Source organism: Rhinichthys klamathensis, unplaced genomic scaffold (assembly GCF_029890125.1).
Source record: "Rhinichthys klamathensis goyatoka isolate OS25496 unplaced genomic scaffold, OSU_Roscu_1.1 h1tg000032l_1, whole genome shotgun sequence".
Lineage (NCBI taxonomy): Eukaryota > Metazoa > Chordata > Actinopteri > Cypriniformes > Leuciscidae > Rhinichthys > Rhinichthys klamathensis.
The window spans coordinates 3114517-3139280 of NW_026606581.1; the positions used below are offsets into that span (position 1 = coordinate 3114517).

Sequence of the window (24764 nt, forward strand, 5' to 3'; positions counted from 1 at the left end):
TTAAATGTGTAGATTATTTTCAAAAATATTTGACAAATTAAAAAAAAAAAAATTGAAAAGTATTTATTTTACAAACATCATGAATTATTAATATAGGCCAAAGTATACTTTTCTTTTACAACCTAAACTAACCTTGCCTTGCAATAAAAGGTCAAAAATGTCAAAGAGACTCTAATATTAGTCTTTTATTAGTTGTTTCTCTGTCCAGTTTTGTAGAAGCAGTATACTTTGATAAATGCTATTAAAAAGGGTTGACAGGCAGACTGAAATATGCCGAATGTCCTGCGATAGATAAAGCAGCTGCTCTGCTATTCTTTGACTTGGCTGAATTCATCAGTGGTCTGAAAGAGTTCCCACATAAACCCACCAGAGGAACCCTTTGGTCCAACTCTTTCCTTTGGGAAAACGTTTCTTTTCTTTTCACGTCTGGAGAGCGAATCAGCATTTGTTTGTGTTGAGCAACGGTTTCCATAGAGACAGAAGGTTCTCAGACATTCAGCATTCCAGAATATTTCTTCTATTTTTTCTTTTCTTTGATGCAACAGGCATGTTAAATAAACCCTCCCTCTTATTTCCTCCTGGAGAAAGATTAGGCTAATATTGGGCCACCAAGAAAAGTGAGGTCTCTGTTTAACATTGATTCTAATTTTAAAAGACAAATGAGCCCTCAAAATGACCTCAGAAAAATCTCTCTTGATCTGTTAGTACGCTAACATGTGATTAGCACTTGATTAGCAACTAAAACGGCAGCCAACAAAGAACCAGATCAGAAGACGCCCAAACCTGTGGAACATATTAAACCACACTCGATTGATTCAAGTTACAGAGAGAACTGTGGCCAAACAGTGCTCAGTCGGTCCATTCAGGAGTCAGAAACGCTGGTTGTGGAAACGAAACCACCCTGTGGTAAAAGTGTTTTTCAAAATGTGGATCCATCACATTTGCAAAGACATTAAAAATGCACAACCCATATTATGACAACATTTTGGAAAGTATAGGTGATCATAGTGCATTCATATCACAGCTTGAAACTGGCCACTGCATTAATCAGGGACAAATAAAGAAAACAACAAGCATCTATATGTGAAAAGTGCAACTGAATAAACATTTTGTAAAAGGCTAAAATTCAAAAAGAATCTATTCTCGATAATTTATTTGTCTTTTTTTTATAAGTCAGGCCCTGTGTAGTTTTGATTGGACATGTTTACAATATTAAAATATTTAAACAATATCGCTCTCGCAGTTGCGCTGTTGTTCTGAAAATCAGTGCGTAAACAAATGCGTGCTGATATCAAGAGGAACAGAACAATAACAAGTGTAATAATGTCTTTTATGCAACAGTTTAATATTTAGTAACTTACATTTTAGACACAGTTGCTCTTCCAGTGAAAATAGTTTCAAACAAAGCCACAGCAGAAATAATCTTTCTGTCTCAGAGCAACAGAGTACTGGTCTGAATCATTGTATTTAAGTGAATCGGTTGTGTAAATGATTCAATGACTCACTTATAAAGACACTGACTGCCTCCGAAATCACATACTCTCTTGAGTAGATAGTTATTTTGAACAAGTAATTACTTTGTGACCAATAATTGTACAGCAGCCAAAGAGGCAACACCCAGTTAATATAACATCATACATTGCTTTTATGAGTACAGTGCATTCTGTTATACTTCTTTTGTCACATACTGTTTTTTGGTAATATAGTGGGGAAGTATGCGGTTTTGGATGCAGTTGTGTTGTTTTTCTTTCCTTAATGAATCTGTGTTTTTGAAGGAGTCGGTTGAGTGAATAATTCAATAGGTCATTCATAAATAGCATGTATCTTTCCTGAATGGACTGGTGTTTTTAATCAGTTCACTACAGTCACTTGTCTCCACTTGGCATAACAATGTAACATTGTCACTGAAAAATACACACTATTTCTGCACAGCCAGTCTGCCTAAAACACACAAACCCAAGTGTGGGTATCTGCAGGTTGAAGTAATAGACGTGCTGAAAAGTAGGGGACGTTCTGAAAGGTGGAGGGTGTGCTGAAAGGTCAATCGGTCGCCAAGGCTGCCTGTTAGGGTGTGGGGTAGGGTTAGGGGTTAGTTTCTGTTATAGCATTGACACGGCCCTATCTTTCGGAACAACTCTTTTGGCATGCCCATTTAAGGCCCTTTCACACCGGACGCGTAACAAAAAAGCGAAACGGAAAAGCGAATAGTTTGCGTGCGAATAGTTCGCGTTAAAACCATTCACATCAGCCGCGACGCGAATTTGCGACGTTCAGAGCTTCAACATTCCAAAACTTTCGCGCCAACAGCTGAGAAAACACGGACACTTCATCATCATCATCATCATCATCATCCAATGAAGACGAGCTTTTCGTTTTCTTTATAAAGACAGAAAAGAAGGTTTTGTGTGCACCCAATCTTAAAGAACAGAGAGTCTGAAGGGGAGTATGCTAATCTTGTAAAGTAGCTAAAACTTTGCCACAAAGAACCGGCCAAAGTAAGGATTATGCATTAAACATTTGAATTGTTTATTAATTAAGTGTTTTCTGTCAGTTTTCGGTATGAGACGCGCTCCAGTTCACGCGCCGGCGCCTCCGTGTCCTAATTATATTGTCTACTATATTTGCTTCTTATTCCTAATCCAGGCAATTTGTTGATGAAACATGGATTAAAATTAAGATACAATTTATACAAAACGAAATTCACTTTAAAGAAAGGCTTTCTACAAAACAAAACTTAATAAGTGGTCAAAATTATGTCTGACCCATTCCAAATGTTTTCGATATATTGGGCATCTTATGATCCTTACTCATCTCATGCGGTTCCCTTTTCATATAGATCATCAACATAGATGAAATAAAAAAAAATAGCATTATATTATTTAAACGTATATATGAAACGTATGTTTTGTTTGAGTTTTTTAACTTATAGGCCTATTTAAGCGTCACCCCGCTCCGCTTTATTTACGCACATGTTCTGGTGTGTGGCCTATACATGCGTGCAAAAATAACATGAAACACACAACCATGAATGTTGAAAATATTCTAAATCAATTATTTCCCTCCTAGTCAAAAATATTATAAATCATCAGCAAGCACTTCATCAACTCACCGGAGACACCAACTATCCCAGCTATTTTATCCCATGCCTCGTTCTTTTGCTGGTAAGAAACACCGTCATGTCATAAATGATAGGGTATGCGTGCGTTGAGATGCGGAACAGGCAATATAAAAATGCTGTCATTATAAAAGGTTTCTAGTTTCAATGTATTGCTTGTTTTTAGTTTACATTTCATGTTGTGACACTTCTCTTCTCTTGCACATAATGCTGCTACGTCAGAGCAGCCAAAGCGTCAACAAGCTTCACCTTTGTTTCCTTGTATGTGATTGGCTGAAGCCTTTTCTGTCGCCGCAAAAGTAAAAAAAAATCGACATCGAAGCGAAAAAATAAAACTCGTTTTTTCGCCGCAGCACATTCGCGTTCGGTGTGGAAGCACTCATTACACAAACAGCTGATCAAAAAATTAAACTATCGTGCGAATTATTCGTGCGTCAAAATCGCGTCCAGTGTGAAAGGACCTTACTCTGAACCAGCAGCTGTCCTGGTCTCAGACAATACGCAGAGAGATACAAACAGTTAAACGAGGAAGAACTCGAGGACTGTTGTATAACATGGATTTTCAGACCCAATCAGCAAGGAACATTTAAGTGTTATACAAATAGGTTTGTTTTAAAGGGTAACTAAACCCTAAAACAACTTTTTTTAGCTAATGATCTGTAAGACTGGGGCTTTATTAATGCTGTTCATTGATTCAAGTAATTTTTTTGACATTTGGGTATAAAGTGTTTTAATTCTACAATATATGGTGTAAAAACGTCTGAGTGCTGCCCTCTTCAGGTTGAACGGTGGCTACTTTCCTATTGGAAGTTGTGGTGCCCTGTGATGTAAGCAGGCACCAGCTAACCACGCCCTTGCCTACAGAGATACCTGTCTCAGGTGCACGCCCACTTTCCCAGCATTTTTTAAATATTGCCAGTGGGTGGAGTCAGGCTCTGACCAGGGGTTTAGTTACCCTTTAATTATCAGAGACACTTTAGAGGACCTACACAGGATTCCATAAGGCATAATGACAGAGAATAGACAGATTTGTAGTGATTTAGAGTTCAAAATATAATGTGTTTCTCATTCCTTTTCCCCTTAGAGTCCTTTATTTCACGACATGGATTTACAAGTTGTTTCCACAGTAATGCCATATTAAACGGGGCAGTTTTATAACGACAACAGTATTCACAAATATGCGGCCACAGAATCCCCAGCCTAATATTTAATGATTACTTAACCACTATAATATAGGATCTGTAGCCAAAATCTTTAAGAGCCTTATCAGCATAAAGATTTCCACTACACCCTTCAAATAAAAACCATTCCATTTTATGCTGGAAATGATTTTAACACAAAGAGGCTTTTGGAGAAGAACAAACATCAACCCATCTCCAACATAATGGCTTAAACATTTCCCTCTGGTTGCAGCACAATGATGGAGCAGTGCCAAATACAGTAGAAGAGCATGATCGCTTCTCCAGGATGCTGATCCACGGGACATTTTCCTGCTGTCCTACAGTCTGCGATTCTTAAATTGCACAGTTTCCATATAAAACCACTTTCATTCATTCTAGTTTATTCTGAGGCATGCCAGAGTACTGGCTTAAAATAAAAGATTTACTATTCTTAAATCTTTTTCTTCAGTGCGCTGACAGTTTTCTCACTCTATTACTCACTGGTTTATTTTACAGGTAGGTGTTAAATGCCTAAAAGTTATGGATTAGGGAATTGATACTGTATAACAGTGGCAGGTCACCATGGTTACCGAACAGTCGTTTTCCTGTATGTTCTGCTTTCCTTCAGCCTATTACTCCATTATGACATAACCAGTGTGTCCCACGCCAAACTCCCTCCATTGCAACCACAGTCATTTCCGTGCTGATAAACTGGTTTAATGAAGACTCCAGAGTACACAAATGGAAACGGCCTGCCTGCCTGAAATGTAGGAGCCTTGGAGATCTATTGCAAGAACATGGTGAAGAAAATCCCCAAGTTCAAAGCTTCACCAAGACACCAATAAACTTGTATTCCTGGTCATTTGTGTTACTGATCTATGCCATCTGTGGCTTGGTGGCCTCGTAATTGAAACCGTGTGGATATGTGGTCTGCCCAAATATTATGTCTGATTTTGTATCAATGGATTTATGGTAGTATATATATGGCCAAGAAAGGGTAAGGCGGTGTCACAGTAAAGTGGATGATTGTGGTACTCTTGTGGCGGTAATCCAGCAATAAATGCACTTTTGAGCTGCCTCTGAAATCCTGCAAAATGTAACATTTCTGTCTTCAACATTTATTTTCAGTAGACAGGGCTTTTCAACCAGTTGCATATGAGAGTAATTTCCTCTGCTGTAAAGTAAAGCCAAAATAAAGTCAGTCAGATTACTTTTGATTTACCTATTGCTAGACTACCTATCAAGTGAGTGAAAACAGAAACTGCATGGAAACTTGGCACTTTACGAAGCTGATGGTTTGTCTGATGATATTTTCAGCTTTCTGCTTGTGTGCAATAGCTGAAATACAGTAATAGATGTTTCAAGTATAGTTAATGTAATTTTTTATTCAGAGTTCAGATATCACACGTCACTGAGATTGTGGTTAATATTTAGAAATGAGTCTAGCACTCAGGTGTGCTTGATAGATAACATTTTAAAGAACGTAAATCGTTTATTTAGGCAATTATGATATTTGTCCCACTTTTTTCACTTTCAACAACTTTTATTAGCATTCTAAAAAGTTCTCATTCAATAATTGTAATTTGACTTTGAGTGGGGAATATTATAAAGTAAAGTACACTTCTGTTTTAGACTTTAAAAACACTTAAATCATCAATTGTTTATAATCACAGTAACAGGGTTGACGTTTTGTCGTTAGGGGAAAATCGAAACAAACGGAGATTTTAACTTGTCCTTAAAAAGTTCACTTCTTAAAAGAATGTCATTATGACATTAAATTATACATTACCTTAGAATGGAAAATATGATGGTTACGGGGTCCACAGTAACAGGGTTGAAAGGTCCACAGTTTCATTTTGATGTTACAAACCTTGTTCTCAAGGTTATGAAAAGCTTAGTTAAATTAATGTTTCTACTAGAGCTGCATGACTGATGTTTAAAAGAAAGCGATCACGATCGCGATTCAAATGTCATTTATGTTTTAAAAAATATTCATATTATCACAGAAGTAATGGGATAAAAGTTTATACAGTTGTAAACAAAATTATTCAACCCCCATTGCAAAATGTATACTTTCAGCTGTTTTCAATGAACAAATCAAACAAAAGTAATTGAACTAGCTCAACACAACAAATGTTTCAAGTGGTTTCCCCAAATTCAACTGAAAATATAACTTTTAATGACTTCTGCAGTCTCAAAATTATTCAACCCCTTCATTTCAAGCATCTTTAGTACTTAGTAGAGCACCCTTTTGCTGTTATGACCTGATGCAAACGCGATGAATAACCAGACACCAGCTTCTGGCAGCGTTTCTGAGGAATCTCAGCTCATTCCTCATGAGCAATGGCCTCCAGTTCAGTGTTATTCTTGGGTTTGCGTGCTGCAACCGTCTTTTACTTACAGACGGCATGATGTTTTCTCCTAGAATTTCCTGATACTTCAATGAATCCATCTTGTCTTCCACACGCTGGAGGTTTCCAGTGCCAGAGGATGCAAAGCAGCCCCAGAGCATCACCGAGCACCACATGCTGAACTGTAGGAAGTGTTTGTTTCAGCACATGCTTTATTCCTCTTCCTCAGACATCCCGCTGATCCATGGAGCCGAAAAGTTCCAGTTTTTTCATCGCTCCACAGAACAGAATCCCAAAACTTCTGTGCCTTATTTATATGACTTTAAGCAAATTGTAGCCGACTTTTCTTGTGTTTGTTCGCATGCGTTTACTACGCGCCTTACTGTGAAAGCTGAAACCTCAGTGCCTGTTGCCAGCAAGTCTTGCTGCAGGTCTTCTGCAGTTACTCATGGGGTTTTTCCTGAACCTGCCTTCCCAGAAATCTGGTTGCAGCCGTTGATAGCTTCCTTTTTCTGCCCCGTCCAGGTAGTGCAAACACTGTTCCTTTAACTTTGAACTTGCGAACTATGTTTCCAACGGTGTCTCTAGGAACATTTAGTGACGTCGCTATCTTTTTGTATCCTGTTCCTTGTTTGTAAAGGGCGATGATATATTCTCTTAACTTTTAAGACCATTCTTTTGACTTCAAACGTCAAAAGTCAAACGTGACACTCAACAAACCTAGCCAGGTATAGAGGGAATGCATTATCGTCATTTTCCCGCCGGAATACGCCCCCCTCAGCCGGACTGAGTGCCAAAAGAGCTGCTGCGTGACTGGAGTTAATAGGGGAAACTGCGAAAACGCGAGTAAAACAAACTATTATCAGTTTAAACTAAAAGTTGGACTCGATATAGTGTTCCTTACAACTTATCAAAGATCCAGTGATCCATGGATATTGACATGCAGCCAGGAATCGTGTTTCCTGACATTTATATGTGCCTGATTTCGACGCCGGGGAAATAAATTAAGCAAATTTGCCTGTAAACGTTTTATATAAATACAATATAGATAGGTCTAAATCCGAGTGATCACTTACATTAATGTTATACTGTATATCATCATATCGTCCAGCCCTAAAACTTGTATAGTTTTTTGTCAGTGTTTATTTAAAAACATCCAATTATGCAGAATATAGTCTGTTCTGTAGCTTTTTGCAGTCTGTAAAAATATACAGTACCTCAGATTTCTGGTCAAATCTAGTTGTACAGTCAATCGCAAAGCTCTTTCCCATTTTAGATGTGTTTTTCACGGCATTCACGCTGAAAACAAATGCTGCCGCTCAGTCTTTTTGCCACTTGTGGGCGTGACTGCATTCACTCCGGCCGACGGTGACGTCATGCGCATACCCTCTATTTCATGTGTTCAAACCTGGTGCAACTAATGAAGCCCTTGATGAGTTGCATCAGGTGTCCTTGAGACAACACCTGCTTTGCAGATTTGTGCTGTTGTGAGGGGTTCTATTCAGCGGGTTGAATAATTTTCAGATGAATTTGGGGAAACTACTTGAAACATTTGTCTGGGGCGTGGGGCCACATCCTCATGATGAAAGACAAAAACATTTAAAAAATAAAAATGTGATTTTTTGTTTATTATTTATAATAATGTTAGCAAAGAGACAGCAAAAATTGCATCAGATATTCATTGTTCATTTTTACACGTTAATGAGGGAAACAAAAGTCAGCCGTTAGGATGACCCAGTTACATTAACCCAAGCATTGTGTCGAGCACTAAAGCTTGCTGAAGACCAGCAGGGACTCGCTTCTCGCCCAGCTGGTGTCTGTCTGCCAGTGATTATATCACACTTCTCAGCTTCATGTGACATGCTCTCTCAACATTTGCCCATTATACCGGAAAAATCCTCATCAGCTCAGCTACCTTGGAAAAGAAAAGGCAATTACACCCCAGCGTGAAACACGGGCGTTTAATGCCAAACTGGTGCCAAATCATGAACAGCTCAGTGCCATAAAGTTTTAGTGGTAGTAAATAAGGGGAAACGTGAAACTCCTGCACACAGTATGCACAGCAGCAGTATCCACTGACTGTGATAAGTCAAATCTCACAATAATTACACAGGAAGTGCAAGGAAACAAACAGTTCTTTCCTTTCTCTTTTTTCTTCTTCTAAGGGTGTCAGTTTTCTCTTCTGTTCTAGCATAAATTTAATGCAACATATGCTTGCCATTTAGTTAACAAACGACAGTAGGCTAATCAAATACATTATGCTGTCTAACTTGATAACATGTTTAAATATTTGTCTGGCAATAAAAACAGACACGGGATGATACAATTGCCTTGCCATGCAGTGCAACGGCTTGCAACACTGTTAAATTCTTCAAAACACATGCAAGCTCATCATATCCTGTTTTATTTCTTGTTACCATGGCACAGGAAGTAAACTATGACAAATAACAGCCGGTTGCTATAAGGAAACAATTTTTTCTCCTTTTTGAGAAAATAGTTGTATTCTTTCCATATTGTGCCACACCAAAAATGAAGCTTAATGATGATCGTTTGAGATTATCACATTTAAACCAGTCCCAAGTGAACCGATTATGTGTGCATATTTTCAATATTTGTTTTATTCTAATTTAATCATGTTTTATTCCTGTTATTTCTTAAATACACACATACTTTAGGGCTGAAACATAAACAGGTTACATTACAAAGAGAAATATAACATTTTACTTATACATGGGTTGACAAGTATGAGTTAAACAATCCTGTGACTGTGTGAACCATCTTGAAACTTTTCCAAGATAAACATTATTAACTGTATTGACATGTAGATGATCGTACATGAGAAGGTGTTGTAGCTAGTACAGTAAGCCTGAGATTAATAGAATGATGACGTTGTTAATGTGATGTGAAGTGGATAAATAACCTGTCAGTGATTTTTTTTTTCAACATCACGTGTGTTGAGAGAGACATAAAAATCTTTCAGCTGTCAATCAAGGTTACAAACTCACCCATAACAGAGTTACTATGGCAACATCTCCACCCACCCATATTGACATCATCATTGCTGTGTGTACATGTGATGCAACAGTAATGGGCAATGAAAGAATCACCCTCAAGGTCTGTGACTCTGTGTGTGTGTGTGTGTGTGTGTGTGTGTGTGTGTGTGTGTCCTCCTCAACTTTGACTCATTGACAAGCTATAACATTTTGTCTGTTCTCAGCTCACAAAAAGAACACATTGCTTGAAGCCCTCCCTTGTTTGTGTTCAGCAGTGATGAGTTCAGTCCAGAAAACTGTTATTCCACAGATCCTGATTGCCTAATCACAGACGTCTGTGTTTGTTTTCACTGCACTCCCTCTCCCTCTCTCTCTCTCTATCTCTCTCTCTCTCTCTTTTATGCACACTGATCTATCGAACTGGCATTGGGCTGCCACAAATAGCCCACTACGCTACAAAACGATCTGCAATTATGCCAATATGATATGCTGACGTTTTGTAGTGAATAACATCAGGAAATCAAGTTATTTAAAAGAGAAGCATTTTAGAGTAATGATCTGTGAACCACGGCAGTTTGCTAATGCCAAATATTGGCTGCCAGACGGATTACAATAGTGCTCCCTCAGAGACGTACAGTATGAATGTTTTGAACATTGACCGATGCAGTGTTGCGGAGTAACTGACTGGAATAAGCAACTCTATTAACTTACTGTATTTTCAGTAGCGTGGCTGGAGGTCAGCACTTTTCAATATAATGTAGCTTTTCCAGGTCCAGAGTTCAGGCCTGTTCAAGTACTATAATGATAACGATAAACATATAGTTAAAGTGCAAAAAATCATTCTAAATTTAAAAGAATAGCAGTCTACACACCACAACTATAACGACACAGATGAATGATAAAGTTGGAATCATAGACATAATAAATACATAGACGCCCTATTGGCCGCTGGAGGGTACGTCAACGGCGCCGCCATGTTGGGGATGGCAACTTTCCCATACCTCTCATACCGAGAATTGAGAAAAATGCCTGTTTTGTGCGCTGTTTGGGGCTGTACACATCGCCACACAATTGAAAACAGCTTTCGAGGAATTACCTTTCACAAGCAAGACTGAACGTTTGTTTTTGGTTGTATTTGGTCATGATTTAAAGGGTTAGTTCACCCAAAAATGAAAATTTTGTCAGTAATTACTCACCCTCATGTTGTTCCAACCCTGTAAGACCTTCGTTCATCTTCGGAACACGAATTAAGATATTTTTGATTAAATCTGAGAGCTGGATCACTCCTCCATACTAGTCCATAGGCTTCTTCAGGGATTGAACTTGCCGGCCTCGAAAAGTTATTAAAGACATCGTTAAAATAGTCCAAGTGACTACAGTGGCTCAATCTTAAGTTTATCAAGCGACGAGAATACTTTTTGTGTGCAAAAAACAAACAAAAATAACGACTTTATTTCAACTATTCATTTCCTTCTCTGTGGGCCTCGAGTCAGTTCATTAGTGTAATAGCGTAAGCTTCTGTTGTTGTACGTCACACGCATCACGCACATGACCTGCGTCGGCCAATAGGGCGTCTATGTATTTATTATGTCCATGGTTGGAATCACTTTCAAAATGATTTCTTAGTTGTTGTTTTTTGGCCGGTTGGCAAACCAGCTTATAGCTTTACCGCCACCTACTGGACCGGAGTGTGGATCCGAAGATTTGCCAGGATGAGGGGGAAGGGGAATAATAATATTTAATATATATATATATATATATATATATATATATATATATATATATATATATATATATATTTATTTTACGTTTATACTTTTAGGCCTGTTTCTTTCAAAAATGTAATTCACAGTGTATATATTTTCCTAAATGCTGCTACAAGTGTGTTTTTTTTAAAGTGAAGTTTAGTTTCAATTTGCCACGTACTTATTTTAATTCCTTTTTCTTTTCTTTTCATATGGATAACAATCCATCAAAAAAACACTCAAAAAAACAAAACAAATTCTAGCTGATGAAAAATAAAAACAGCGACAGCCAGTGAGAATCCATCCTGCTTTAATTGATGAGCACGAGAGAGCATTTAAAGCGGCAGATGACGTAACTGTAACGCGCGCTTAGAATAAACAGATTGTGCGTTGGTGTGGATGCTAACATAGTTATCGTTATAGTTATCTTTAGTTATCGTTCATGGTGTAAACCAAGTGTGCTGCACAAGTCCTGAAAAGTGAAGCCAAAGCATTTCGATCGCCCCCCTGGTGGCTGGCTGCAGTATAAATCATAATTCTATATGTTAATTTTTCTAATAGGTTTGGTTTCGCCATGATTCACAGCTGTGCTTGCGATTGAACGCAGACTCGGGCTCTGAACGACAATCGGCAAGACCGTTACTGGGATATTTTGGGATATTACAGTGGAAAGAAGGCGGAGACACACTATCCATATTTTTTTTAAAGGCTATAGACCTTATTCACAGCAGCGCCATCTTTGATTTTTAACGGGAATGAAAGCGAGGCTGTGAGGAATCGACATCTTTTCAGTGGGTTGTACTGTTATTTAATGTTTTTGGATTGTTCTGCTGACTAAACATTGCAAAAATATCTTTCCAAGAAGTTTTAGTAGACAAAAAACTCCAGACACATGAGCTGTGGAAAATTATAAGTAATCAGGGAGCTTTATTTAGCTTTTTACAGCGAATGCCATTGAAAACATACCTTGCTTTCATACCTGTCATGGCGCTGCTCTGAATAAGGTCTATGGTGTGAACGATAACAATAAAGAACGGGGCCTTTAGCAACTTCTTTCATGAGTAGCGCTGTTCTAACGCATGTCTGCATGTTTTTATGTGACAGTCACATAAAATCACATGGTGAGTCCACGATGATTCAATCTACAAACTTAAAAGCGCAATCCTTAAGCATCGTTTAAAAATAAACAGTTGGGGGAAGCGAGCAATGAGGGTGTCCAGATCAGATAACGCTTTTGGTGATGGTAAGCAGACAATGATAATAGAGCTGGAAGAGACTGGCAGGAAAATTTCTCGCTCAGCATGGATTGCTGGATCTACTGTCAACAGAGGGAGGAAATGAAGATCAGTGGAAAATCCTTGATGGTGAACCTCACAGTGTAACACTGGGAAAGCCCAGTGAACAGGACTGCAGTTACACAGGCCTGCTAGAGATGAAACGGCGGGTGGGTTGTTTGCTGCAGTTGGAGCCTGCTGAGACGAAACAGTGGCCAGGCATGACTGGGTAAACATGGGTGGCACGATAGTTGGGAGCTTGCTGATGGATAAGCTGAGGGTAGAGCTGTCAAGATAAATCAAACACAGGAAAGAAGAGATAGAGAGAGGGTTGCATGCTATATACACATACTGTGGCACAAGAATCATTCATATTCAGCATATTCAGTATATTCCTATTCAGTGCACAAACATACAATATATTACAGAGGTGTCCAACAGTCTGTGACCACTTTGTTTGTCATGTTAAAGTCACCAAAAGCAAAATAGACAATTATTGTTTTGTTTTTTATTGAATATTGCAGTGCTTATTATAATTGATTTATTTATTCTAATATTCTAAATATTCGTTTCACTTAGATATACATCACAATAGGAAATAAAAGACTACCTCAATTCCATGTCGACATTAAGTTTAAATTAAAGTTTGGGGATTTTTAAAATGTGAGTGCACACATATTTGAAAAGGTAAAAAAGTTTTTTTTTTTTTTAAACATGACTTTTTAATTCATAAATACCATAATGTTCTGATATTCTAAGAAGCGTATTGACCTTGACACTAAGTTACAGATGAGTGTGATATCATATCAGTTTTATGGCTTTCATCATGTTGGTTGCACAAGCTAAACAGATTTCTTTCAAATATTATTAATATAAAAAACTGCTTCATCATTTTTTTTTTCTGAAAATACCTATAAAATATTTATTTATCAGTTCATTATTAAATCAGGATTTTTTACTTTATGAGGAAATATAGAAGTGGATTTTAATTCAGAAACGTGTTGATCATAGTACAGGTGTATCGAAGTTACTGCATGTATGAATTACATTTTAAAAATATTTTTTAACAAATTAATAGATCCAGACAATGTGTCATGTCATTTCATCTGGTTAAACAGGCATACAATGACATCAATCTCTCTCTCTCTCTCTCTCTCTCTCTCTCTCTCTCTCTCTCTCTCTCTCTCTCTCTCTCTCTCTCTCTCTCTCTCTCTCTCTCTCTCTCTCTCTCTCTCTCTCTCTGTGTGTGTGTGTGTGTGTGTGCGTGCGTGTGTGTGTGTGTGTGTGTGTGTGTCATTGATGTATCAATAACATTAATATATAAATGATGTATCAATGTCATTGATAGGATAAATGACACTCAATTTTGTACATCAATGATGTATTTCGCTGCCCTTCAAAACATGTTGAGCAGTTGCCATGGTGCATTTTATCAATCCAAGGGTTGGGCAGAGACACACCTATATCCTCTCAGGAAATATTTGATCTATCAAATACTGATGTTACTAAATGTTAACACGCATAGGCATTCATAAAATAGCTACTCAAAGACACAGATCTCTATAAATGCACCAGATTCATAATAGTGAATGAATGAGAAAGTAGCCTAGTAAATGTGCTTTTGTCTCTGGCTAACAAACATTCTATAAACTATTTTAAAAACACAAAATAGTGATGACCAGCATGTCTGGCACTTTACTGTTTGATGACATCAGATGGCCACCATGTTCGTTCAGCATGGATGGTCTCTTCTGAAAAAGAATCGTTCTGAATGTAATGAAGGTTTGTACCTACAGGATCATATTTCTACTCTGTGTGTCACATTTCCATCTTCATTTCAAACAAGCACATAACTCATCTGCTTTATGCGCACACCTGAGGTTATTCACACACGCAATAATGAATCTCCGTTGTTTGTATTCTCTCTGCAAGCTAATTGAAAGCCAAATAAATAGCCTACAGAATGAACAGAGTAAAAACCACGAAACGTTGCTAGCCTATATCTAGATGAATCAAGGCGCGTTCTTACGCACACACGCGCGCTCCCGCTCTCTATCTCTCTCGCTCTCTCCGTGACCGTGTGCAAACTATTTCCACAGTACTATATATAAGGCTGCAGAGTAGATAGTCTCACACCAAAGGCGTGGCAGTGTGCAGGTGGACTCCATCTCAACTCTATTCAAGCTGGACTTTTCTCCTCCGAGGAACTAAATCACCGCAAACATGCCTAAATGCCCCAAGTGCGATAAGGAAGTGTACTTCGGTAAGACTCCTGTGAAATATTCATATTTACATACAGTCTACTTTTTTACTTGAAGGAAAAGGATGAAAAGAAGGTCAAAGTGCTACACTACTTTGTTGTATAATTTATTATAAATATTTCGATGTTTAAATGAATGTGTAAACTAGTTTGAATGCAACTGCACGAGGGATTAATCAGGAAGAGAGATGTCAACTAATGCATGTGGACACTATTTCCTGCTTGAAACTTTTGCAAAACAGCCTTTACAAAATAGCTTGTGCAGATATGTCTGCAGCAATACAACAGTCATGAAGAATAAAGTATAGAAAAAAACTTTGAATAAAGTATTTTAAATGTAATAGAGAGTTGCACAGTGTTGGGTTGTACTGTATGTTGTAGGGTGGTTAGACTAAATCTTAAATTATTTTTGAAAAACAGAAAATATAGCATACTTTGAATGTGTAATTTACATTATTTATATTTATAATTATAAAGAAATAATAATAACATGAATACCAGATAGGGGTAAGCACAGAGGGTAACTATGCAAATGACAACGTCAAATTCGGCTTTACATTGTAAATTAACCTTTTTGCATTGTGTATTCAAACAAAATATTTGAATAACTTCTGTACTATGAAGGCAACAAGACAATGCCTTAAAGAACTTTAGGCTATTATTTGACTCCGATTCATCCAGGAATCAGATATGTATCTGTAACAAATAATTACAGGGAATAATATGGTAAATGTATGTGTGGAAAATGAAAATGAATTTGTGAATATTTAAAAGTTTCTGAGCATGCCAAGCTTCTGAGACTCTCTCATACTGCAAGTCTGGGCTTGGGTTTTGTCCAGACCATTCTACTTCTTTTTTCTTCTTTGCTATTTACTGAACATTTGTAGCCAATATAAACATGCCAGGCTGTTTGTTTTCCATCATCCAGCAGTGTAGTTAACAACGTTTTCCTTCACTTTGAAACACAAAATCTTTCTCTAAAAAAAATGTCAAAGCCAGTATTTAATTAAAAGTTTAATCTGGTATTTATATAATTTACATGTACATTTTCTCTGAAGTAAGATAAATCCCTCATACTGCCGCATCTCACACCATCATTAATCCTGTTCACCGCTAGTGTTCTCTAAACCTGTAACTTTTCCATCATACAAAACTGCCTCATGTGGCTGGTGCTGGTCTTTCTTCACTCGGACTTATTTAATGTTCATATTGAAGCAATCTAACAACTGCAGCCTTTTAGAGATGGAAAGAGAAAATCCACTGTGAATATATAAAATAGAGATTAGATACTGGTATAATCAAAATAACATAATTTTCCAGCTTTTCCAAAACTGCAAATAAAAAGTGGGTGTTCTGAAGTGTAATTTCAGTTTATATATATGCACAAGTATGGCATAATTCAAATGAACTGACGATTCAGACAGTCTTAAAGCGGTGGTTGATTATGATTTCACTTTTCTAACTTTAGTTAGTGTGTAATGTTGCTGTTTGAGCATAAACAACATCTGGAAAGTTACAACGCTCAAAGTTCAAAGCAAAGGGAGATATTTGCTTTTAAAGAAATCGTTTTTTAAGGACTACAACAAACGGCTGGTAGGAACTACACGACATTCCTCCCGGGTTAGTGACATCACTAACCCTAAAATTTACATAAACCCCGCCCCCCGGGAACACGCAGTCCATGTAGAGAAGAGGAAGAGTTGTTGTAGTCAAGCACATTTGTGAGTCTGCTCAAGCTGTAGCATCCGTCTTTTCACATGCAATAGAAAGTCACTCTGTGTGCATCTCATAACAGTTCCTATACAAGCGATTTATAGATTATCCTGACAGAATATGCTAATTGAAGATAGTTAACTCCACATCAGCAAAATAAATTCATCAACTAACCATTCAGACATGTCCTGTTGCATTCTACATGTTGTCACTTCTTAGTCTCTCCATCTTTGTCTGACTCCGGTTTAAACATAAAAGGCAGAACAGTTTCTGACATTTTAGCGTGTGTCTGCGTGAGGTGATCGGAGGAGCTGCTAACACACACTCTTGAAGCTCCGCCCTCTGTGCCACAGCAGCTCATTTGCATTTAAAGGGCCAGACACAAAACGGTGCGTTTTTGCTAACCCTAAAAAGTGACAACTTTAACATGCTATATAAAAATGTCTGTGGGGTATTTTGAGCTAAAACTTCACATACACACTCTTTTACATCTTGTGAAAAGGGCATTATACCACCCCTTTAATTTTTGTGGTTCGCTTTCACAGATTTGTTTTAATTACAATACTTGCAAGTTTATAGGTAAAGTGTGTCGGGGTTTTTTATCAACATCAAACAGATCTGTAAAAATAATGACAGTTTTGAAACCGGTTTCCCAAACACCCCCCTCAATCTTCTCCTATTGGTCAGTCAAACAGATAGTCCCGCCCCAAAATCACACAATTGGTATGAGTCACTGTTGCTCTGTCTGGCTGGTCAGGAAGCTTAAACAAACAGAGCAAAGTTTTGATAGTTTAAATTCTGAGTGGAAATATGTTAACATTGAAAACAATTCACATTTTAGCTACTCTGAAATGTTTATTCTGAGAAATAGAAATTTTCTCCACAAGTAATTGAAAAAAAACCCCACACATTTAAAATAAATTTGTTTTTATTAATATTACTACTATTATTTAATGTTTTTTCCCCCCCCCAATTACTTCCTCTTTGCATGAGCATGAGAAACAGTTTCTCCATTTATATGTTATGGAAAAAAACACGAATAAAGACGGCAGTAATTCAGCTGCAGATTACACATCTCTGTGTTGTAGACTTTACACCCAGTCTAGGACACTTTGCATTGATAGAGCATTAACAGAGAGAGAGAGAGATTAGTGTGTCCTCTGTGTATTTGACTGAGGGAAGTTAAGTAATTACTGTCTTAGGTGTGGCTCAGATGACCAAACTATTTCTTGGCAGCACTGCAAGGGCCCAAACCCATCCTGGTGAATTCCTTTCGGCCCTGTTTGTCCTTTAAAAATGTTCTTTCTCACATGGACCATTGATTCTCTCCCAGTATGTCTGGATCATGAGTTCACAGTCCAGAACTAAACAAAAGAGCTTCCTGTGTCATCCACCGTAGTGTGACTGACTAGCTGAGCTGGGATGAGTATGACTCTTATTACAGCTGTTGTGTGCAATTATAGCCGCTCACAGTAGTCCATAACAATGGGAGTTATGTAGTGTTATGTGTTATCCTTCAACACTCAGCCTACTATATAAAGTATGAAGCATTACTTGGTGTCTGGGGTCTTTGCCATCACCTCATCACATTTTTCACATGTATGTCACAGATGGGAACTGTTAATCTGCTTTTTGTCCATCCTTTGGTTTCTGCATGCCAAAAAGCTCAAACAAAGCTCTTGACTTGAAGCCATAAATCTGACATCTTTCAGAGTGGTCATGCTTTCAGACAGTCTTTGGCGTCCATGAGATATAGATGCTTGCCCAAAACCTCCCTCGTAAAAGACACGATCGAGCACCTCCCCTAACTGGAGAGGCCTGAGCATGCATGACTTTGTCTTCCCTTCCCACTTCTTTTATGATGTTCATCATGAGGGTTGTTTGGAGAAATCTTTCTGCTGAGGGCTGCAGATAAAGACTTCTTTATGGACTTTTTAAAGGGAAAGGGAGGAATGAATTCCTCTGGGAGTGTCCTGCATACAGCGTCCACACCCACCCATGTTCTCGCCGTCATGACTTTATCTGCTTTGAGCCGAGAACACAATAATCTGACAAGACTTGTAGCGCGCTGGACTGCAGATTGAGCTTTGTTGACATTAAAAGCTCATCATGACTTTAATTGAACTACATAATGGCTCCAAATTAACTCATTTTTCCATGTCTGATTGACTATGTATTCCCCTGACTCTTTTGTTAAAACAACTTTACGGCTAATGAGTGATCATTTAGATTCTTCCAAGTTGTTGATGAGGTCATAAACTGGCCCAGATGGAAACAAACATTCCTTTTTAAGCATTTTCTGCATTAGAGGAAATCTTTGCACTTCAGATAAATGGATTTATAACGTGTTAAATAAATCTCCTATTCCCACCGATGATTCCAATTCTTAACCAAAAGTATTAAATTATTTATTAAATATTTAAAGATATAGATCATCCAAAAAATTGTATTCAGTCATTTTTCATTCACCCTCATGTTGTTCCAAACCTGTTTGACTTTCTTTCTTCTTCAGAACATAGAAGATCTTTTGAAGAACGTTGAACTTTTTCTGTCTATACAATGGAAGTCAATGGGGTCCAAAACAGCACTGAACTACATTGACTTTCACTAATTATAAAAAGTCTATAAAAATAGAAAAAGTCACTGAGACGTTGTTAAAAATATAGTTTGTGTTCGATGGAAGAAAGTCACAGAGGTTTTAAACAAAAGTGTGAGTAAATGAAAATTTAATTTTCATTTTTGGGTGAACTATCCCTATATTTCTTAAACAATTTACATAATTTGGCAAAGAACTGGCTTCACTGGAGGGGGAAGGGGTTTGTACCTTTAATTCCCTGGGAATTGATAAAAATATAGTCTACCTCAAAATGCAACGTAAGTCACTTACAAAGCATCTACAAAATGCATAAAAATAAAATAAATAAACAATTAGGGGCTGGGATAGTTTGTAAATAATGTGCACTGCAATTCTGCCTAAATCAATCCACGTTGGCCTATTTTTATGTGGTTTTATTAATCAATTATGTTTATCATTAATGTTTCAGCGGAGAGAGTGTCATCACTTGGCAAAGACTGGCATAGACCGTGTCTGAAGTGTGAGAAATGCAACAAGACCCTGTCGCCTGGCTCACATGCAGAGGTAAGTCAGTAGCAGAATTACACACGTACTGCCAACCTCTTACAGGGACAGATTAATGTGAAAATGGAGTCCAGTTAACTTTTGGCATACTTTTACCTTGCATTAACACTTCAGGGGGTTGGGCTGAAAGAGTATTATGTCTTGAGGAAGGTCTTGCATAATGGCCCCCGTTCAAGTCCGTTAATGTACTGACTAATGTGTTTCACCTCACAGCATGAGGGGAAGCCCTATTGTAACAACCCATGCTACGCTGCACTCTTTGGACCTAAAGGTACGTTACTACAATGCATCATTTTACCGTGCTGTATAGGGTTACTGTTAAACTAAAGTATCACATGACATAGACTACTGCTTCACCTCATAAGCACATGGCCCCAGCTGTGGGACAGTACATGACCACTATACAATCTCTCATCTCATGAATTTATTCAAATTTCTTGCATTATCCAGTGGTACTTAATGCAAATGTATCCCTTACACTTACCCAGAGAGTTTTTTGTGTTTTTAATTCTCAGTGTCCTAAAATGAATGTTTCATTTGAATTCTTTTTGCCCTCAGGTTTTGGACGTGGCGGCACTGAGAGCCACACATTCAAATAGGCAATTGCACAGGTGAGTTTACAAAATAAAAAATGATAAATTTAACCTATACTTAAAGTAGATGACGTGACATGCACTAACTGTACTCTTATTTTCCATTTACAGGCTTTTCTCACTCCATAAGCTTGTTTTTAGAAGAGCTTGATTTTTTTGTGTGTTTTTTTGCCACTATTTTTATTTTTATCCATATATTGTTAAACCAAAGACAAAATGACCAAGCCATGCCATGTTTTAGAAAGTACTAATTTGTATAATCAGGTTTTTTTTTATAATGTTGTCTGCTATAGCAGCACACAATGATGTTTCATTGGGGGGTACTAGTCAAAGACCCGTTTATAATTAAACTGAACATTATACATTAAATGTATGTTTTAAACCTCTTCTTGTCCCTCACATTTTTTTCCTCAAATGAAATGATAAAATATATGATAAATATATTTGTCCATCCATGAAACAAAATTTTGCATTGTTTTTTTTATTATCCTTTTGACAATAGCTACGTTTACATGGACACTTTGTTTAAAATCATTCCGATTGATGAATCTGAACATAGTGTTTACATGAACGCTAAATAAAGTTGGGTTGATGTGTGCATTTATATGTCACAAGCTTTAAATCAGAATTGATCTTTTGACACACAGACACTGCACAAATATACAGTTTTCCGCAGTTGGCACCTACAGTACTTACCATTCTCCTACCACTGCTTATTTTCTTTGTTTTAAAAAGCAGACTTAATATCGATCTATTTTGGGTCCAAATCAGGAGACGTCAAGCACACAAAGCTTATGCAATGCTGCTTATTAATTATGCAATAAAAACCCCCCTTTCCCACCCCCTAAAACAGAGTGTCTGTGGATGAGAGTCTGAAGCAAGGACATGGAATGTGCGTACCTACATTCGCCATGTTGTCATAATCATGTGACCTACCAGCGTCAGTTGCTTTGCATCACCGCCATTCACAAATCCTCTCCTGTGGCCTCATGGAATAATAAAGTGTCGTATGCACACTTCAGAATCTTGCCGGAAAGTAGCAGGTTATCCAGGTACTCTGTTATTTAGACATTCCAATGACTAGTCAAGTCAAGTCAAAGTTTATTTATAGCACTTTTTAAAAACAACAAGTGTTCAACAAAGTGCTGAAATTCCTAGATTGAAATTGAGTAGTGATCGGGCATTTGCTGTGTACAGCTCCAAAGCGCTGGAATAATCTACCTTTACGTCTTAGACTGGCTCCTTCTTTAGGTTATTTTAAACGAAACCTGAAATTATATTTGCTAGAATTAGCGTTTGGTTCAGTAAGTTAATTGGCAAGAGGCTCTTAACAGATGTTGGTTAGTCATTGTTTTGTCTGAAAGTAAATTTTAGTATTGTAATTTTATTGTGTGACTGTACAGCACATTGGTCAACATTACGTTGTTTTAATTGTGTTTCATAAATAAAATTATTGAATGAAAAAATGAAATGAAATCCAGGTACTTTTTGCCTGCTCTATTATGAGTACTGTGAATTCGGACATACTACTTTAGTCACATAATGTTTTTCGCCTATGCGTTCAATAACAACTCGTTCTGTGACCCATTACGCCATTTTTATCATTGCACATACCAGTTCCAGTTTCAGTTTACATTACCTATCGAACTGATTAGAAAAGTTTTAATTCACATCTTACAAGAGTTGGCCAATTCATTCCGATTGACGTGGTTACAAAAGGATTATTAGGGTCCATGTAAATGCAGCTAATGATAGTTTCCTACACATTTGTGGCTAAATGTGTCACTTATAACATCATATATGAGATGATACATCATGATTTTGTTACTTCTGTTTTCATTTTAGAAGCTTAATGTGATAAATATTTCACGTGGAGAAGAAAAGCTTTAGGCCACCGGCAAACTGGCGATTTATTATTATTTTATTTGGCACTTGGCGAGTGTTAATGTTGCCCCACCATACAAGATGGCTCTTTAACAGAGCAATTTCCACTTTGAGAGGAGGTGAAGCCAACAGATGTTGAGCTTTATATTGAAAAACTAATCATCACTGACACAGTTCCAGAAACATGAAACAGATTCATGCAAGCAGTGTTCATTTAGAGTAATGACTCAGAGTACAGCCACTTCCGAATCATGGCAGACCTGGAAACAACCTGCCCGAAGGGTTAATCGGTAACTATTGAATTTTTTAGAATACCCTTATATGGTAACATACCAGAATGAACACATGCTGAATCCCACATGCATTTCGAGGTGACTGGCTTCAAAAGGGAGTGCCACTTCCAGTCTGTGACTGTTTGACTTGTGTGCCTACACCCCTTCAACTCTCCTTCCCACCATCCAACACACAGAGCGGCTGCTGGCGGGTCAGAGGACAGCAGTCGCTATGGTAACAGACACAAACAAAAACCAACAGTGACTTGGCCAAGGTCTCTCTTTAGCATTTGCCCCTGAACAACGATCCTTTATCATGGTGAGATCTGGAATGAAAGAATGAGACAGACAGTTCCCCGCATTGCTATTTAAAATATTTTTTCAAAGAAAGAAGCATTGAGCGCGCACATGCTGAAATGCATCTATTTTTATAGCAATATAATTGAGACCACGCAGCTGTGCAGGTTACACCCCCTCACGCTTGCAACCCACAGGAAGGATATTTCAGATTTTTAGATGCAATAACAGAACTGAAACTGTGGAGCTATTATCTGCGATAAACTTGCATAAACATACTCAAACAGAGAAACTGCCAATTAATCTAAACTTGCATGGTCTTGTATATCAAGCTCTCGCTTTCTTAACTCATCAGGGCTGCAACGGCAGCACCGTTTCCTTCAACGGTTTTATGACAGGATATTTTTCAAGTTTCCTTTGGTGAAAGTGACTTAAAATGGGCAAGCGGTACAATGCAACGGACCAAAGGGGATTATTACATTTGCGCAAGAATAACACTGCAGTTTTATGTGTTATTAAGGTGCTCAGAGTCACGAGTTATGGAATCCATATAAAGTTTGTAGCCAACTACATGGTACAAGTAATAGTACATACCGTTTCCAGCACATTTCAGCTTGTCCTCTGTTTTAAAATGACATTTTTACCACTGCACAGTGCACACTACTTATTTTCTTTTAGGTTTCTCAAATGGACCTTTTTACAAAGCATTTCTCTACAAAGGTCTTTTCAGTTTTAGTGTTTTCCCTGTACTGTAATAATCTGCTACTGGTCACAATTAACTACATATTTTTTTACACAAAGGAAGAAAAATACTATGGAAGTCAATGGGGTACGTCAACTGTCTGGTTACCAACATTCTTCAAAATATCTTCCTTTGCATTCAGCAGAAGAAAGAAATTCATACAGGTTTGAAACAACTTGAGGGTGAATAAATGATGACAGAATTTAAATTATTAAGTGAAGTATTGGTTATGCTCTTGGGAACTGCATTCCTGAGTGGTTGTTACCATGTTGCTATGGGGTTGCTAGGGTGTTGGGAGTGTTTGTTAGCATGTTTGTAAGCAGTTGTTAGGTGGCCCAAATCGAAAGGACCCAGTTCAAAGTCTATCTGAAGTTCTGGTCTCTTTAGGCTTACGTCCACATGGCTCATATAGCCTAAATATATTGATTTTTGCCTGTTTTATCATCCATGAAGCCAAAAGCATAAGTCTGATTAATTAGAAAAATAATAGCACACCTCTTCTGAACAACATGAATGATTTGAAGTATCATACATGTCAAAGTTTAATACTTGTTTGAGTAATATAATGGCATTAGAGTGTAAGAGATATTAGGAAATTTCTTAAGATTTTTTGTGGGGATTTCAAGAAGTTAGCATGTTAAATCTCAATCATCAACAATAATGATATAAAAAGCATAAATGATTACTGTGTGGTTAGTTTTATTGTGCAGAGCTCAGAGAAGCTGTAACTAAAGCAACGATAGACCATTAAACATGGAATGAATTTTCCAAAAAGTTTTCCAAATAAACCTTTCAAGCGCATGAATTTGTCTGAGAAAGTACAACAGTTCTATTGATAGCAGACAGCCCTGCCAGAATGCGACATGAGGGAAAAACTGTGGTTTGATGTTGAATCTGGTCCTCGTCTCTTTTGGCACAACAAAATATTTGTTGAATTAAATGTTCTGTCCCTTCAGTCAGTCAGTCAGTCAGTCAGTCAGTCAGTGTGTGCTAATAAGAGTGGAGTGAGAGAGGAAGAGCCGATCGGAGCTACGGACACCTGCGAGGTGCGAGGGGCAGCACATCTGTCTTTCTTATTGTGTTAATTAGCAAACAGGGTGGGCTTCCTGCAAAATCCCAGAGGCCGGATGTGATAATATCCGTGCAGTGCTTGGCTATGTTTGAAATATAGGATACTTACAGAATACTGCACATTATACACAGTACACTGCATACTATTTTTTAAA

At 37.7% G+C, this 24764-nt stretch overlaps 1 protein-coding gene across 1 annotated transcript; it reads left to right on the plus strand.

Annotated features, from left to right (window-relative positions):
* Positions 1-14692: 14692 nt before the first annotated feature.
* crip1 (cysteine-rich protein 1) lies at positions 14693-20729 on the plus strand. The gene is made up of 5 exons (XM_056245578.1): positions 14693-14901; positions 19656-19750; positions 19964-20021; positions 20309-20361; positions 20455-20729. The coding sequence occupies exons 1-4, from the start codon at positions 14862-14864 to the stop codon at positions 20347-20349; spliced, it is 234 nt and encodes a 77-aa protein (XP_056101553.1). The 5' UTR covers positions 14693-14861; the 3' UTR covers positions 20350-20361; positions 20455-20729.
* Positions 20730-24764: the final 4035 nt, after the last annotated feature.

Coding starts and splice junctions, on each gene's coding strand:
- crip1 (XM_056245578.1), top strand. CDS start 14,862: ATGCCTAAATGCCCCAAGTGCGATAAGGAAGTGTACTTCG. Junction 14,902..19,655: donor CGATAAGGAAGTGTACTTCG/GTAAGACTCCTG, acceptor TTAATGTTTCAG/CGGAGAGAGTGTCATCACTT. Junction 19,751..19,963: donor CGCCTGGCTCACATGCAGAG/GTAAGTCAGTAG, acceptor TTCACCTCACAG/CATGAGGGGAAGCCCTATTG.